Source organism: Tachypleus tridentatus, chromosome 1, assembly GCF_004210375.1.
Source record: "Tachypleus tridentatus isolate NWPU-2018 chromosome 1, ASM421037v1, whole genome shotgun sequence".
Taxonomy (NCBI): Eukaryota; Metazoa; Arthropoda; class Merostomata; order Xiphosura; family Limulidae; genus Tachypleus; species Tachypleus tridentatus.
The window spans coordinates 85,243,969-85,262,367 of NC_134825.1; the positions used below are offsets into that span (position 1 = coordinate 85,243,969).

General features: G+C 33.7%; 1 protein-coding gene across 4 annotated transcripts in view; it reads left to right on the plus strand.

Annotated features, from left to right (window-relative positions):
• Positions 1-25: 25 nt before the first annotated feature.
• Positions 26-18,399, plus strand: part of LOC143254260 (E3 ubiquitin-protein ligase TRIM9-like) — a 59,137-nt gene continuing 40,763 nt past the window's right edge. For all 4 annotated transcript variants that reach the window (XR_013030118.1, XR_013030119.1, XM_076509142.1 and 1 more), the window contains exon 1: positions 26-763. Coding sequence is in view for 2 of the 4 variants with exons in the window: in XM_076509142.1 (XP_076365257.1) it covers positions 26-763 (738 nt within the window). In the remaining 2 variants the exon portion in view is untranslated. The remainder of the gene's footprint in view (positions 764-18,399) is intronic.

An 18,399-nucleotide genomic window follows, 5' to 3' on the forward strand; every position in this document is an offset into this window, starting at 1 on the left:
CACGTGCAGAATCAAAACTCGAACGATGGAGGAAGAACTGAAGTGTCCTGCGTGTAAACACCTTTACAAAAATCCCGTTCTGTTGCCGTGCTATCACTCCTTGTGTCTCAGCTGTGCTCGTCACAGAGAACAGCCGGCTCAACACCTTCAACCACCACCGGACGACAGCGAGACTACAGCAGATTATCCGGACGGGGACAAGTTAAGTTTGGTCAGCGAAACTGATAGTGGAGTCGTGTGTAACAGCCGGCCGAACAGTTACATTGGTACTCCAAATCTCTTGTTCCCTCCCATCCAGAACAGTACCATATCTTTGACGTGTCCCACATGCCAGAAGTTGGTTTATTTCGACGAGCATGGAGCTAACAACCTGCCAAGGAACAAGATTTTACAGAATATTGTGGATAAGTATGGAGACAACAAACAATTACCCATTCACTGTCAATTATGTGAGACTGAACCCAAAGAGGCCACGATCATGTGTGAACAGTGTGAAGTTTTCTACTGTGACATTTGTAGGGAAAACTGTCACCCTACCCGGGGGCCTCTAGCTGCCCATTCATTGGTCAGTCCACAACAGGGTAAGGCCACCCTTAGGTCAAAGAATAAAGACAAGAAGCTTAATTGTGGAGATCACTCTACAGAAATTCTAGGAATGTACTGTATGCTATGTAAGATTGCAGTATGCAGTTTATGTATATCAGAGGGCAAACACGCTAACCATGATGTCCAGGCTTTGTCAGGAATGTGCAAGGCCCAGAAGGTGGGTCTTAATTTCCAAATTTATAGTTTTCCTACTTCGGATTCGGATCTGTTTGTTGGTATGTTGTGTCCAATATACAGTATTAATATACACGTCGCTGACGTAAGCCTTCTTTTATTTTGTTTATAATTTATCATGTCGATAGTAAATTCGTCAATTTAAAAGGTATTTGGTTTTCGACATTATTATTATTACTTTTGAAACGTAAATACATAAATATTTGTAAGAAATGGTTATAAAAAAAAACAAATTATTATTGCTACTGTAGAACACCACTAACATTACAACGTAAAACTTAGTGAAACATTAAATGAGATTGATATATATATATATACACACACGCACACACAATTCTTAAATAAAGCAAGTTAACAGTCTTCATATTGGAGTATTAAGACAAGCCTCTCGCTATTACAGTGGTAAGTCTACGGATCTGCAACCCTAAAATCAGGGGTTCGATTCCCCTCAGTGGGTTCAGCAGATAGTTCTATGTGGCTTTGCTATAAGAAAACACGTTTGTTAAGATGAATTATGAAAAATAGCATCACACGCATCATTAAGTCCACATATGCATTAGTAATTTTAGACATTCATTAAAAATCTAATTGAGTTTTAAACGGAATTTTTATTAGAACGAACTCCAATGATCTAGAGGTTCAACTGTTGTTTGATTAAATATATGATTCTTCAGAGATTCAGTTGAAAATGATGTGAGCTGAAACTGGTAAGAACAAAGAACTTATTTCATTCTCTAAATGTATGAAGCACGTGACCCAACAATGGGCAGTAAACACGAAAATCATTCAACTCTCAACTTTTAATTATTTAATCTATATCAGAGCATATGTATAAATAATAATATATTTAAATGTTTCAACAAAATATATTATATTATTCGTGAGTATTATAGATTATCTTCAATCACAAATCATTATTCCAAAATTTAAAAAGAGAAAATGTACATTTTTAATTTCTTAATCTTTTTAAATTCACAAACATTCATTAGGTGGATGAGTTTAAGGCTTATTGTGACCCAGGTTTTAAGGTGACGTAAGATTTACTGTTACTTCTTACACACGTAAGTCCAGAATCAACTTGTGGTTTATTGTGATGTGGAATTTTCTCTAACGTATAATTTGGTATGGTTACATTTAATACAATTTATTGTAACTTAACATTTACCAAAACCTAAAAATCACTGATATAAGCTCGTCTCAGCCTACTATTCACTGCTACCACGGTTCAGTATAACTTAGAATTCACAAAAGGTTTTAAAGAATTTGTTATTTCGAAGAGTTTTCCGTAATTCCTATTTCACCATGACCTAGGATTTACTTTAACCTAAGGGCTAACGGAGAATGTTTTTCTATTATTACTGCCTGCTTTCCACCTGGCCTTTCTTGTACAATACAGCTGACGTTCCTTGGAGCGTTGAATGAACTTCTTTTGTTTGTTAAATCCTAAGGTAGTGTGCCTCTCAAAAGCGAAGCAAAGACTAAATCTATACTTTACTTAGAATTTCTGCTCTATACTTGAGACTCGGATAAACATGTTTTAATTGTTGACTTTACTTTTATCTGTTAATTCAGACTAAATATAATAATATACTTTCCTGTTTCAGTTTTTGTTTACTTTACCACAGTAAATCACTTCCTGTGTGTTTTTAATTTCTATGGTTACTGTAAGTCAAAGGAACATTTTCGGCACAACATCACAATATAAATTGCAACCTGGATTTTGAAATAAAATATAAAAAATGGTATCCTTTCATAAGATCGTATTGTAAACTGATTTGTATCTCAGAACAGCTGGTATGGGTGTTAACACTTTTATTGATGCGTAGAGAACAATGTTTCGACATTCTTAGGTCATCTTCAGGTTAACAAAGAGAGTTTGCAACTGACCGTTACTGGATACATGTCTTAGGGACGAGAATATAAACGGGTAAGGGATTGTAGGAGCTTTTGCAGTTGGATGTTAGTTTATTAATTAGTATAGGTTTAAAGGTGTTCCTTTATATTGGTTTAATTTTGTTAACCTTAAGATGACCTAGGAAGGTCGAAACGTTGTTCTCTGCTTATCAATAAAAGTGTGAATACCCATACCAGCAGTTCTGAGAAACATTTTTATTTCAAATGGGTTTCTCGTCATCAAGAATGTAAACTGATTTTTTATTGTGATAAATAATGATTAAATACAATTTTCTTTTCAGCTTATAAACCTTTAAATGCTGGGAATTTTATTTTAAAGAAATTATTGTTATTTTCTTGTTTGTTTGAACACTACATTTACCTATCACATACTTGATGGAACTTTGTATTTTAAGCAACTTCGGCTGTAAGACATCACGAGCTTTGATTTTAATTTTGTTAAAAACCGTTGAAAATTGTGCGGTAAATAAAGACCCAATTCACTTTCCTTGCTGTAAAATAAGATTACAAGTCACTTTTGAAATTTATAACGAAATATGCCAAACTACATAGAGTACATTTATATGCAACTCTACAGATTATGTAACAAGGCATTTTATAATATACTCACTACTACTTGTTTATCGTATTGCTACGGCTACCCAGAGGTTAAAAGATGCTCAGGACAAACTTAGAACACTGGAAGAACCTCTTCCAGAATCTCACATTTAGTTTGGATTAATAAGCCATAAATACAAGTTAGTTGAGATAGATAAATATTTAAATTGAAGGGTAACCTGTGATGTCAACAAAAAGATATAACAAAAAACATGTTGAAAAAGTGAAGGGGTTGAAGTTTTATTATATATCTATCTATCTTGATGAGAAACCTTGAATTATAATTTATATGTACGTGTTATTAGACCTTATATATACATATATTTATGAAATTATTTTCGAAGTGAGTTACTTAATTAGCATATTTAGTAACTCCGAACTGTAACTTAATCGAATGCCACTTGCCATGACAATAAAAAACAAATCATATTTTAAATACATTATCTTATATGGTGCATATTATTTTATTTTCATCGTCAATTTTTTTCTCGCCCTCTTCTGTCTCTTTGCAATTTTTAAAAACAAAATCTGTTTTTTAAAAGGTTTTTTTTTGAATTGGGGTCCAGAACAAAAATATGCCTCTTTCCCTGTGAACGTCCCTCATTGTGTTTGTTTCTCAGTATGATATAAAGCTAGTTTATAATACTTATCTTTGCCGTTAAGTATATTCTTTTTAATTACTAAAAGCAGTGTCATCTGAGTCTTTCAAACAAAAAACAAACATCTTTTTTTTATATTGGAAATTATTACGAAAATTATCTTTCATATATGTATAGTATACGCTACGGTAAAAGTGCATATTTACTGGCCATCATCGTATTAAACAGTGGTAATTAAGCAGGTTAATTGGACAGTAGGTGAAATCATTTCTTAAATTATGTGCATCAGCCAATGCTAATAAGTATTATGCAAATTATTCGCTAATGCACGCTGACAGTGAGATATATACATGTAACTTAAGAAACTGCCACAGGTTAAACTGTTGCAATGATTACCTATTACTTTCTCAAGTAATTTTGACAAGTATTATTATGCAGACTTTTGCACTTTATGTTATGATACAAGCGAAGTTATTAGATTAGTCAATTAAAATACGTGAATCTTCTCTCAAAATTCTCACACTATACGATTAACAATTTCTCTGTAAATGGTTGGTATTTATTAGAGATTTATAACGACAGGATTTATTTACTTGTGGCTGATTCAGAATCGCGTATTCGTTGACTTTTTAACTTTATGTGCGTTTTAAACGCTCCAATTTTTTAAGGTTGAAGATCAAAGGATTTTATTACACATGACAAACAATATTTATTTGTTATTTGTTTAACTGTGTTCAGATCGTCAGTTACTGGTCAAAATGTTGGTTTCATAAAGTCAATCAACAAGCTATGTCACTTAACTCTTCCAGTTCTAAGGTACAAATCGTGTTGTAACTGAGTAAAAAAGAGAGTTTGGCTGATGATTAAATCAATATAAATTGCAAGTCAATAAACATTTTGTTTTCTATATAATTTTAACTAATTTTGTCTCTGGATCACCAAACAATAACTTCTGAATTTTTCCAGATGTAAAACAAAATCCTGATCTGATACGAAAATATATATTTTAACCTTCACTTTATGCTTATTTTCAACTAATTCCATAGAATTCCATAGAAGTGAAGGACTTACTTAAATGGATCTGCCATCACTTTGTCAAGCGAACCTTGAAGAGATAATACTACTAGATACTCTATCTTTATGAATCCAATTAGTCACCTCTATGCCAGACAACATTGTTAAGCATTTTCAAACTCTAAGGTAAAAGCAGATTTCCCGTATTCTTGTTCGTGCACTTTTTGTGCAAATGTTAAAGAAATGTTGTTATAAACTCTTTTCTTTTATAACACTAACACTATAGAGCCAACTGCTTTTTCTTGGGAAAAGATGCTGAGGAAACTATTCTAAGGTCAGTTGACTTATAAGTTGTTTCCTTGTTCAAAATACTTAAATACAGAAATATTATATTTAAATTTTCTGCATCTTCTGTGTTGTTTATTAGAAGTTTCAAACTTCAAAGCGTTAAATAAATTAACTTCTAAACTCAACGGTACTTAACGTTTGTAACAATATAACCTGCAATTATTATATAAAGATATAATTACCAGCAGTAGTAAGTATTTATAACAACACAATTGGCTAGTTTATAGTGATGAAATATTTTTGGATATAGTTGCTTGCCTATAATTATTTCTGTAAGAAGACATAAATATTCTTGTTTCACGTTTTCTTATTCCATTTTGTGTTGTTATTTGTCACTAGATAGTTTTGTGTAACCACTGAGCAAAGTGTATGGTTAGATAAGTAATTTTATGTAAATACTGATCAGTTTGTGTATCTATGTATCGTTAAGTATTTTTATGTAAACATTGCAATCTGTTTCTATGTTTTGCTACGTAGTTTTAGGGAAACGTGAATAATCTCTGTTCCTATGTTTTTATTAAGTACTGTATGCTCCTCTAGGTTTATCCTAGCTAAGTATACAATTAGTAGTTATGTTAAAGTGTGAGCGAATAAAGAGATGAAAGGAGACAAATGAATAGTTAAAAAGACAAATTAATGGATTTAGATGATTGGATAGGTATGCAAACAAAGAGAAAATAGAAATGGATAAATGGAAGAACAGACAGATGTGTGGTTATGTTGATAAATAAATACAATATTGAATTGGTAAAACAGGCATAAAGGAATACATATTTCAATCACTAAATCATAACAAGCCGTAGCCTCACAGAAGTTGAACATTTTCTATAATGCTGTGTGATTATTTCCATTTTCTTCAGAATTTTGCTTTGGAAAAAACGAAAAGAAATTAGTTTAAACATTTTCTTTAATGGTGAATCAAATGTTAATTTTTTTTTATCTACCAAACATTACAAGATTTTACTGTTCTGTAAATTGATAATAAATTCCGATAAAAGTAAGGTACATGCTTACAACTAAACTAAATATGAACGTGGCTATCAGTATAGCTAATTAACTATAGTTTCCTTACTAAGTACTTATAAAGAAAATGAAACAGAATTGATATAAATATTAACGGCATACATAAACATAAGAAGAACATTCACTTTTTGTGCACTATAGAACTCCATAGTTTTAAGTGTACTGTAAAATCTTAACGAGTATGAGGTAAGACAAGTGATGGCTTATAATCAAATTTAACTAAGATGACCTGTGTGAAGGAAGCCAACATGTACATTTGAAGGAGAGAAAGATTCATCGCAGAACAACCATGCTCCAAAAAAAGTTGGTAATCGGTGTGTAGTAATACTGCAGCGTCCATAACAGAATGTTAGTGATATAAAAGCTAACGTCTAGGTCGAAATGAAGAATGTCTGGCTTCTGTCTCTTATCTCTTGACCCCATCTCCTACAACACTTTAAAAACAGCAACCACTATGTTTGTTGTTTATCTTGATATGTGTATACTTTAGTGTTCTTTGTATCGTCTTAAAGATAACTTGTATATGCTGCAAATTATATATAGAAGCGAATTACATAGAAAAAATATGTTTTTCTTAGCTAGAAACGACAGAGTCAGTTTTAATGTTCCATAAATAGTACGCATATTGCGAACCGTTGTGTCTATCGAACGTTCGTCTGCCTCCCGTTTGAAAAGCTGCGCACGCAGGTAAAGCTCAACATTCACTTTTGAAATGACGAGAGAACAAACATGAATGACATAATTTATTTCACAGGCAGGATATTCTACACTAAATTGTTAGGAATTAATCACATTATTATTCACATTTCAAAATGTGATATAACTTAATAAAAATGTAGATTTATCGTATGTTGTTATTGAGCGGCTCTCAGCATCAAGTGAAATGCTGAACAGTTAATTTTCTCCGTTGGTGGTATAAGTAACTCAAATATTTGGCCCTTAGTGAAACTAAGAGTGCGACACAATTAATGTTTTTAAAGCCCATGAAATAATTTAAATTTATAGATCAACTTGAACTTTTTCCGTCTCTGTGGGCGGGTACTTTTACTTATGTGCAAATAGCTCTACAGATCTTGACACAAATGTTAAAGGGACAGAAAGACCTGCTTTCACAAACGTTTTACACGAATCTTCATCAAGAGGTAATGTGCTAAAGACTTCGAACATTCTTTTATGTAAGTCGAATTACTCAGGATGTATGGATGTTCTTTTATGAAATTCAGTAATGAACTGGAGGCTTTATAATGTGACGATCAATCCCACTGTTCGTTGGTAAAAGAGTAGCCCAAGAGTTGGCGGTGCATGGTAATGACTAGCTGCTTTTCCTCTAGTCTTAAACTGCTAAATTATGGACGGCTAGCGCAGATAGCCTTCACGTAGCTTTGCGCGAAATTCAAAAAACAAACAAACAGTAATGAACTTCCTTAAACTTCCCCTTCGTAGACTCATGTTGCTTTGAAAGTTCATTAGACTTCGAAAGCTGAGCCTTCGTATTTTGTTTTTCTTCAAAATATATTTCATTAACATGATCTCACATCGTATTAGGAAAGAGCTAATAATTTATGGTAACACCCCTATCATAAAGTTTATCTATTGTAATATGTATCCTGATAACTCAGACTAATCGAACGTTTTTATTCGAATTTGTTCCAATTAATTATAAAAACAAATTTCCATTAAAATACCGGATTCTGAGTACATAATTTCATGCAAAGCGGTACTTAGACAATACAATCAATATATACTAACGATAAAGTCAGCCCTCTCCCCAGTGGCACAGCAGCAAGTTTCAAGATTTATAAGGCTAACAACTTGGTTTTGATACTCTTGGTGGGCACAGTAAAGATAGTCCATTGTGTAGCTTTAGGCTCAACTATAAACAAACTATAACGTCAAGCTATCCCCTAGTGTCAGGAGATGGAATGGACCGAAACAAGGAAAAATTTTTACTCACCTAAACCTCAGATGAGTATCTACTGTTAGTAATTTCATTACAAATATCATTATGCTTAATTGGGATACTTCATAAATTAGCTTCGAAACTGTTTTAAAAATATATTTAAATGAACAAAACCGAATCATCTTTATTTTGAATGTTTTATTTCTAATTGAAACAGCAAATCAGGAGGAAACATTAATTTGTTTTGTAAACCCAAACAAGTATTTTCTCTTACTTGTATATTCTGTGTACTAACGGAAAGTATTTTACTCCTCGCCTTTTAGAGCTGATATACTAAATGGTTATGAAACCATCGTGGGGTTTTTTAACAGGCTATAAATTGTGTCCACAGATTTTTGGAAACGGTATTGTGACAATTAGACATGGCTCGTGCAAATTAAACGGGAAGGAACAGGCAGTTGTTATTCTGTCACTAGCTGCAGAAGACGTAATATAATATTAAGATAAGAACAAGGTATCATGTTTGTGGAGATGGCACATAGAAATGGCAACAGTACTTAAAGACAGAATAGTAAACACACTGCTTTTGGAAAACAAGTTGGAGAGACAAAATATTGGTTAAAGCGTTTCGAGAAACATGAAATGTTGCCTCCAATCGCCCAACGTCAAAGTTCACATAACTCATTTGCACCATATAATATGAATTACAATTATCATGTTAATAATAATTGCTTTGTCAGTTTATGTTTTGCAGCTGAATAGTCTGATCTGTGATCTAGTGTTTATCCTGTATTGGCTATTCATCTTTTGTTATGTACCATTTTTTGCACTAGTATGATCTTGTTTTCCATGTATTAAAACTAAAGAAAGAGTACTAAAGGGAATCAAACACGTGTAATAAGCATTTTATAATAAAAGAAACACTTTTAGAACATTCATAAAACTAGCTCTGCTATGGTGCAAAGTGCAATTTTGCACCAACAGGACATCCTATCCATTACCTCTGATTCACAGTGCGGTACCTCAACTACTATGCCACACCCAGCCTATGTTAAGAGGAGAGTAAGCAGAAAATTTATAAGACGTGTTAAATAGTCATCTTAGTTAATATCCCTATCCTACTGTGGAAATTTGACAATGTCGATGCATTTCTAAAAGTCCATGAGTGAAAGCAAACGAGACGATATAATACATCAACTAAATTACACTCCAGACAACGTTATGCGATTTTTAAAAGTAGAAAATGATATAGTTCTTAAGCACATACAAGTGAAAACGAAATATATGTACCTGTCTCTTTTTTTTTTTCATAATAAGTGTTGTGAAATTTCCTAACCATGGAGTCTGAAAAGTAGTTTAAAAAATAAGAGCTAACACTAACAAGCGAGAACGACAATGTTTTAGATATTTGTTTTCTAGCCTGGTTTGTTGCTCGTCTCATCTGTGGCTAAAAACTCTATAACGAATTTAATAATACGGTTTTAAAAAAACAGAACCAGTTTTGAGGTTCAACACTTTCTCTTTCTTCAGCGATTCCTGTTTCACATTCAGGGTTTTGATTTACCAATTTTGTTTTCCCATTTGCCTAAACTGGTTGAAATGTAATGATTCAACCGTTTGAACGAGAAGGATACCGCTAACCCTGAAACCCTTTCTGCGATCTGTCCCAAACTGGACAGCCTTACCATGGTACGTGAAATCTCTTCTCATTGTCATCCATACAATATCCAGTATGTTCAGGAGTTAAAGTTGCGCGACGTTTACGTTGGAGCACCTCGCACGTATTGCACTACTTTGTAAAGACATTGGCTCCTGAAGACTTCTGATGAGGACAAGGTCCTCAACCACCACTTTTATCATGCCCGATCTCAACCTTGCAATCTACTTGTTGTGGAACTTTCTAAAAACATAAATCTATTTATATAATCTAGCAAGCATTCCTTAATCGAGATAGACCACAGGTGAAAAAATATCTAATTCTACTGTTAAGATGGAAGTAGTGATAAAAATGATGGTTACAGCATTTAGCAATTAAAATACGTGCATTGTACTACTAGTGTTATTTTCAAAACCAGTTGGATACATCTTCTACGGCTTTCTGTTTCTGTAAGAAGATACTTCACCCCTTCTCCAGTAGCTAAGCGGTAAGCCAATGGGCTTGTAATATTAAAACTTGGGTTTTGATATCCACGGTCAGAAGAGAAAGAGAGCTTATATTTTATGAGAAACAGAACAGAAAAAGGTTTTTAATGATCATGTTTAAAGAGAAAATTAAAAGCCTTGTTGACATAGGGAGGAAAACATTGTATTTGTCTGTACCTTGAAGTTACTTATTCTATCTACTAATTCTAATTTTAAACTTTTTAAAACTCATCCGCGTTCTATTTGATTTTAACAGCATGACGCTAATCTTAAAGGAACATTCTTTAGAACTGCGCCCCCTGGAGTACTACAATATTATAATAATTAATCTCTCCCTTCTCCTCTCCCTCGTCGCCCGGCATGGCCAGGTGGTTAAGGCACTCGACTCGTAATCCGAGGGTCGTGGATTTGATTCCCCGTCACCCCAAACCTGCTCGTCCTTTCAACCGTGGGGGCGTTATAATGTTACGGTCAATCCTACTATTCGTTGGTGAAAGAGTAGCCCAAAAGTTGGCGGTGGGTAGTCATGACTAGTCTTACACTGCTAAATGATGGACGGCTAGCGCAGATAACCCTCGTGTAGCTTTGCGCGAAATCCAAAACAAACAATCATTTCTTTCCCCATGTAAAAAATATCTTTGAACTCTGCAAATAATTACTTTTATAAAATACACTCCACAGATGTGGAAATCAGAAATATAATTTCTATTATTCGTTTCTTGAGCTTGCTTCACTTGAAAGATACTGACGTAGGCGTATACAATACGAAAAATATGGATTTACATTGTTTCTTCATTTTACCTAATTCGTCCAAAGCCTAAATTTCCAAAATACTTCATTTCGCTAGACTATGACCAACAGAAGCTAACAAAAATTTTGCCTATCTCAGAGGAACAGAAAATTTTATCGGTCATGAGTTTTCTAAAATATTAACGAATTTTTTGCAAAATGTTATTTTTTAATAGTTCATGGCAATTTCGTTAACGGTTAGGTTAGCATATAAAATGTTTATTTATGATTTGTTTTTTCTATTTAGCGTTTAAAGAACTTATTAAATTGTTAAGAAAACCAAATTTTAACGTTTAACTTATTGATATGTTTAAGTAACTAGATTTTAACGTTTAACTAAGCAAAACGTATCACACTTTGGGTATTTGTAAAACCGCCAAAAAAATCTATTTTTTTATTTCACACCAACCTGTGAACGTTTTTTTTAATTGCCTTAGTCGATGTTTTTCTTTTCAATATCGTGGATAAAAAGTTCAGTGTACGGTTGTGAAACAGGGGAACGACCTTTCCTAAAAGTTCTCCAGTGTTATACATACACCACACAAAGCTCTAGTCATTTGAAAGACAGACAAACAGACAACCTTTGTGAGAATATGGCGAAAAAGGACAACCCCTAGTGAGCTGGATGGTTGGGATAGCAAACACATTCTGCACTTGCTACACATACTAAAGCAAGTTTTAAAATTGCGCAAAATGTAAGAACAGTTTATAATAAACACGTCATTTCTTGCTGACAGCGGATATTAAGATTTTAAACTTGAAGAACCGTAACCACGATTTATACCTGTTACAAAACGTGATGTTAACATGCCGTTTATTAAGTAACAAATTCTCTTTTGTTTTATTTGTAATATATATATATATGAGTTAGCTTTAATTTTCTGAAGGGGGATTTTGCTACAAAGACCGAGACACGGATCATCAGGTGGACCGTTATGTAATGTGTCCCAGTTTTTAAAGTATTAGCTTGTGTTTCATTTAAATATTCAAATTGAATCGAAAATAGAATGTACAACGTTTTGATACAAAACATTTATCACTTTGTCGTGACATGTATTATTATTATTAACTATTCGTCCTAACTCTAATATGGATGTCATCACTTCATACTTTGAGCAGATAGTAAGCATTCAGAAATGTATGCTCTGCTATTTGAAATAAAAGTCAGGTTTCACGTCTCTCAAACTCGCTCATTTTTTTAGTATTAGAAATAGCCATATTTGTGTGTATTTAGCGAAACAAAAAAACATTATAAACTGAACCTTTCCAAACCCAAGGGATCAGTATATTAAAATTATTATGGAAATAATAAAATCTGCCAGTGAGAAATCCAGGTTAGGTCATTCTTCTGCATCCTTTAAAATCGATTTATTTGATCGAGACATAAACTGAAAGAAAAGTCACAACGTAGCCTACTTACCACTGAGGGTAGAAATACGGTTGGAAAATGTTTTACTTTTCTCTCGTCCTTAATATTAACTGGCTGGCGACTTTATTACTCTATTTTTAAGTATACCCCATCAACTGTTGAGCCAAATAGAGATATGGTTTGCAACATTATACCGGAGCTAATGGATCTGAGAGCCTGATGAAGTTTTTCCACCTAGTGCACGTGTCGTAGAATGTACCGATTCCATGTGACAGTTAATCTCCGCTAGGGTAAGTTTAGGATAACAAACTCACAGGGATTGTCACTAAACAACAAAATAAGTTTGGATACTCCGGCAACAACACGTCCTTTAAAACCATCAAAGAATATGTGGATTTTTTTCATACTATTCTAGTTTAAAAAAAGAAAAATAAAGTATTTATTACTCTGGACCAATAATGTATAGACTCGTTACAAACGAACAAGTTAATATCAGTTAACTGTGAAATTACATTAGTTTAGTTATATTAATTTTATAGTTACTTATTATTTACTTTATTTGCTGTATTGCACCCTGTTTATTTCTGCTTGCAGTATGAAGGTTTATCATGTTTTATTTTTAAGTTTCCTGAGTAGATTAAATATTATTTATTACTTCCTCCAGTAACCTCTATATGTAAATACAAAAGTCAGTAATTCTAAGAACCCACGAGTTACTGCATATTTAAGTTTAACTATTTGTTTTCGTACCATAACATTTAATATCGTTATATTATAATGATAAAGTTAAGATTGTTTGTTTGTTTTGGAATTTCGCACAAAGCCACTCGAGGGCTATCTGTGCTAGCCGTCCCTAATTTAGCAGTGTAAGTCTAGAGGGAAGGCAGCTAGTCATCACCACCCACCGCCAACTCTTGGGCTACTCTTTTACCAACGAATAGTGGGATTGACCGTCACATTATACGCCCCCACGGCTGGGAGGGCGAGCATGTTTAGCGCGACGCGGGCGCGAACCCGCGACCCTCGGATTACGAGTCGCACGCCTTACGCGCTTGGCCAGATAAAGTTAAGAACTTTTTGTTTTGTGTTTATTATCTATTATACTTTTATTATAAAGACTGATTTGCACTTGTAACTTACATTTTGTACTTAGCACTAGCCTAAATATCCTAAGTTGGTCAAACCTGATAAGATGCTACAGGGTTTACGGACGAAAATGTCTTTAACAGCAAGGAAAACCCAACTGATGAAACAATCCATTCTAAACTTTTTAAGTACATACATAAGGATAGTACAGTTGATCTGCTATATTGGTGGCCAGGCTGATATTTAGCTTTGCTTTAGGTATATAGTTTACGTTAATAAAAGGTTGTTATTGTTGATTGCTATTCAAGGCAGACTATAGCATAGTTTTTTAGTTTGGGGAATAATATTGAGCCGCTTACTTTAGATATTACTCATTCTAGTACATGGAGTGATTCAACATCATCAGAATGTTGTCAAGCGTGCATGTGGATTGTTCTTCATCTGTTAAGTGTAAGGGTTTGACTTAGCTGTTTTAACGGATGGAGTTCAGTTATTCTTACGTAAACACAGCGACATCAGAGAGATCTAGTTAAATATGACTCGTGATCTCTCCTAAGACGTTCTGTGTATAACGAGAAAAGTAAAAAGTCCAATTACTGAAAATAATACACCATTAGTTTTTGAAACATGTTAAATCAGGCTATACAAAAGACTATTTTGACAGTTTACAGTATACGTTTATACTGTATGGTTACTTTAAGTTGGTATAAACGTTCCTACCTATCAATTGCATAATAAGCTTTTATATAGAAACTTATTAGAAATGTTTGAACAATTATAACATAAAAATGCAAATAGAAACTTTATTTGAACTAATTTGTACTGCACAACAGTGAACAAATGGCAGTTTCGCGCTAGAACACAGACTGTAAAAGCCTGTATTGTATTACAAAATATCGTATTCTTAATAAAAGTTAAGACCCGGCATGGCCAGGTGGGTTAAGGCGTGCGACTCGTAATCTGAGGTCGCGGGTTTGCATCCCCGTCGCACCAAACATGATCGTTATTTCAGCCGGTGGGGCGTAATAATGTGACGATCAATCCCCCTATTCTTTGGTAAAAGAGTAGCTTGAGAGTTCGCGGCGAGTGGTGATGATTAGCTGCCTTCCCTCTGGTCTTACACTGCAAAATTAGGGACGACTAACACAGATAGCCCTCGTGTAGCTTTCTGCAAAATTAAAAAAAAAAAAAAAGATTTATTTAGAACTTTGTTACATGGAGACCAAAACTGAAGGTTTAAAAGTTAATTATCTGAATCTACAGTGGATGTAATAATAGTTATAATAGGAAACTAAATAGTACATTCTGAGGAATGTGAAGCAAACATATGTGTGTGGATGAATAATTTAAATGAGTCGTAAAAAAGGTATAATATATCATACACTCAGATGTAAATATACCTATGTGTTAGTAGATATATAGATATTCGATCTGCGAGGAACATGCAATTCAAGATGTTCAAGGACTTTGTGAAACAGCACCTGACTTCTTTTTTTAAGTTTCTAGTTATGTTTGACCTATTTTAAGTACTGGTCTCAACCGAAAAAACAACAACACTAACAATACTTTTTATTCTCTATTACATCTAGTTATGAATGTTTTAAATCATTTGGAATAAAATTTTAGACATACTGAATGAATTCTCCATGTCGGTACCTTTTATGTTATGTATTTTTCCGAGAAATATCTGCATTACCCTGTAAACACTGCTTCAACTACAAACAAACTCTTGAACAAGTCATTTATATGTATGTGACTGGTGAATGCGACGTATGATACTTATGCTTGCACTATTTGCGAACGATTAAATTGCGTGATTTCAATACAACTATAAAATAGTTTGATCTATGTCTCTTTCTATCTGTTTGTTTTTCTGCCTTTTTTTCGATCTTTATTTTGAAAGGAAACAATTATCTTTTCTTCTGGCTCTTGCTCCTTAAGGTAGTTTACCTCTAGTAATACATCTTCCGTCCATGGTAATATTTCGTGTTCTTAACAAAGAAACTAAATGTACAACGATCTTTTATGTTCGTCCACGTGCATGGTTTTATGCGATGAGCGCAGATCACAGTTTTTAAACTCCTGCGATATTATTGTATTTTATACACTCTCGAATATAAAAGATAAACACTAATGAAGCATGACGCTCGTACTGTGATCATATAATCTCAACGAGAGATCAAATATACAAAATCACACGTGCCTTTTATGTGCGTGTGCCTGTAAGAACACTAAGTATATGGACTAGCCAATCACGGCTGTCAAGGACAGCAGCTTGCGGTCATCAAGCAAAAGCTAAAAGCGAGGACAAAAGCTAGTTGATGGTAGTGAGTGAGGTGAAGGTTACACTGTCAGTAAAAGACTTACTAGGCTCATTTTGGTTTTTGTTGTTGCTGAAATTTGACGTTATCTATACACGCGGGACCAAATGATTCATTGTTCAGGAAAAAACAACCAGTACTGTTTATATTATATATAGTCGTTTATTTTCACATCATTCACCGGCACCAACACAAGTTTTCTTTCAAACATGCATAAAAGAACACGTGCAGAACAAATTCTGAAAGGGAATCTAATTTAAACAAGACAGACACAGGTTAAAAGTGTTTTAATTTAAATTAATATTTTCTGACAAACTGTTTACAGTGATTGAAAGAACAAGCACTTTAATAATATTCTTGTCAAAAGTGAACCATTGCATTTATTAACTTTCTGTTTTAAGGTTGGAAGGTTATTACTAAACTTTTTTCAGTTTTTATCATTTTTAGTTCTTAATTTCTCTTTGAAACAGCTTCCTATTTCTAAATAATATCTCGGACATATGAGGCTTTAAGTTAGACGAGTCTCGTTGGCGTAAATTAGAAGAGTAGTGAGACCAAAGGTGATCAGAGGTGCCTAATGTATAATTCAACTATGTCAGCTAGAGATTATTAGCTACGGGTTTCGAGCTAGTTTGTTTTATTTTTCACGTGAAGTTTTTAACCAAATCAAGGGTGCCTGACTGCGAATTAGAATTTACAAGATTCGAAACGCGATATTCCGCTAAGCAAGCTCCACAGTTTCAGTTCTGGGGACGTTAGACGTGTAACAGTCAACCTCCATATTTGGTTGCTAGTAGCTGCGTAAGCAACAGGTGCTGCTGACGGTTTGCTTTCCCTCTGGTAGTTGTTACACGTTAAGGATGGCTGTTTATCTGAACCCTGAAGTTTCGAATCTAGTGATTTAGCCCATATACTGCATAAGGTGCCGTTCAAATTCAAAATGCAACCTTCCCCTTTTCACTTGCACACAATCGTTGATAAATATTAATTCTATTTTATCTTTCTTCATTTGCATACAATCATACATTATAAACAAATATTAATTTCCTTTCTTCCTACTTCTATTACAACAAGCATTAATAAATAATTATTATACTTTCAACGTTCTTCCAATTTTCTCTCTTCACAATATTTTAAAATAATGTTAATACTTAATTCGTTTCTTTGAATCTCGTTTATTTTATATATATATATATATATATATATACAACCTCTGCCAATCAGCAAGAAAGCTATTCCTTACCACACAACTACTAACAACAATAGAGGTTTTATATTATTTTTTATCCTTATACAATATTGTATAATGTCACTTCTCTCTTTTTTTATAAGTACCAATAGGACTTATCTATTACTCTTTTCTATCATACGATTACTGTTCAGGAAGATACTTCTTCCGTTCTTCCTTTCTTCAGTACAATAACTACTTTGGAAGAGATTTCGTCCACACTTCCTTCTATTTCACACAATTAATACTTTTGGTTGTTTCTTTGTTTAAAGCTAAGCACAAAGCTACACAAAAGACTACCGGTGTTCTGCCCACCGCGGGTATCAAAACTCAGTTTACTATTTTTAAAGAGACTTCTTCAACATTGCCTCTTTCATACAATTACTACCCTTCCATTTCTCCTTTCTTTCGCATAGCAACTAACAAGATATTGTTTAAATTTTCCTTTTTTGTGATGTAATTACCAACCAGTTAGGAGCTCTTATCCATCTTTCTTACTTTCATAAAAACTCTTGTCAGCAAGAGGGCGCTTGCATTGATTCTATATTTTGCAAGTATTAAAGAGAGATTTTACATAGTTCTTCTCTACAAGTAATACGTACCAGAAGATGAGACTTTCTATTTTTCTTTCCACCAATTCGATTCTCAATCAGTCTAGGAAATCACCATTTTCTCTTGTTAATTACAAGCCAGTCGAATAACTTACCACCCCTTCTTGTTAATAACCAGCGAGTCAAATAACTCACCATTCTCCCTCCTTACTTACCAGCCAGTAGGATAACTCACCATCCCTTAACTAACAAAACAGTGGTCCATTTACCCCTCTTACTTTCTGCACAAAGGCAGATTCTAGTTTGTGATTATTCTTTGTACGAAGATTTAAGAGCTGTTTTTGTGTGTGTGTGTAGGCTGACGTAGAAGCTGTGTTTGACATTAATCTGTCAATAGAGTCCCCTCAGTAGGCCATTGTATTCTAGGCTACTGATCAATAAGAACCAGGGAAGTATATACCTTTATATGTGAAAGCTGTACAGAAATAATCACACCAATGATAATGCAAATGTGACAGCTGTTTTAATTCATAGTACAAATATACTGTGTTACCAATAATAATGTAAATGTGTTAACTGTTTCAAGTCATAGTATAAACAAGCTGTGACATCAATAATAATGCAAATGTATCACTGTTTTAAGTCATAGTATAAGTAGGCTGTCACCATAACAATGAAACTACAACAATCGTGCAAAAACAGAAACACAACACTTGCTACGAATATTTCAATAATATC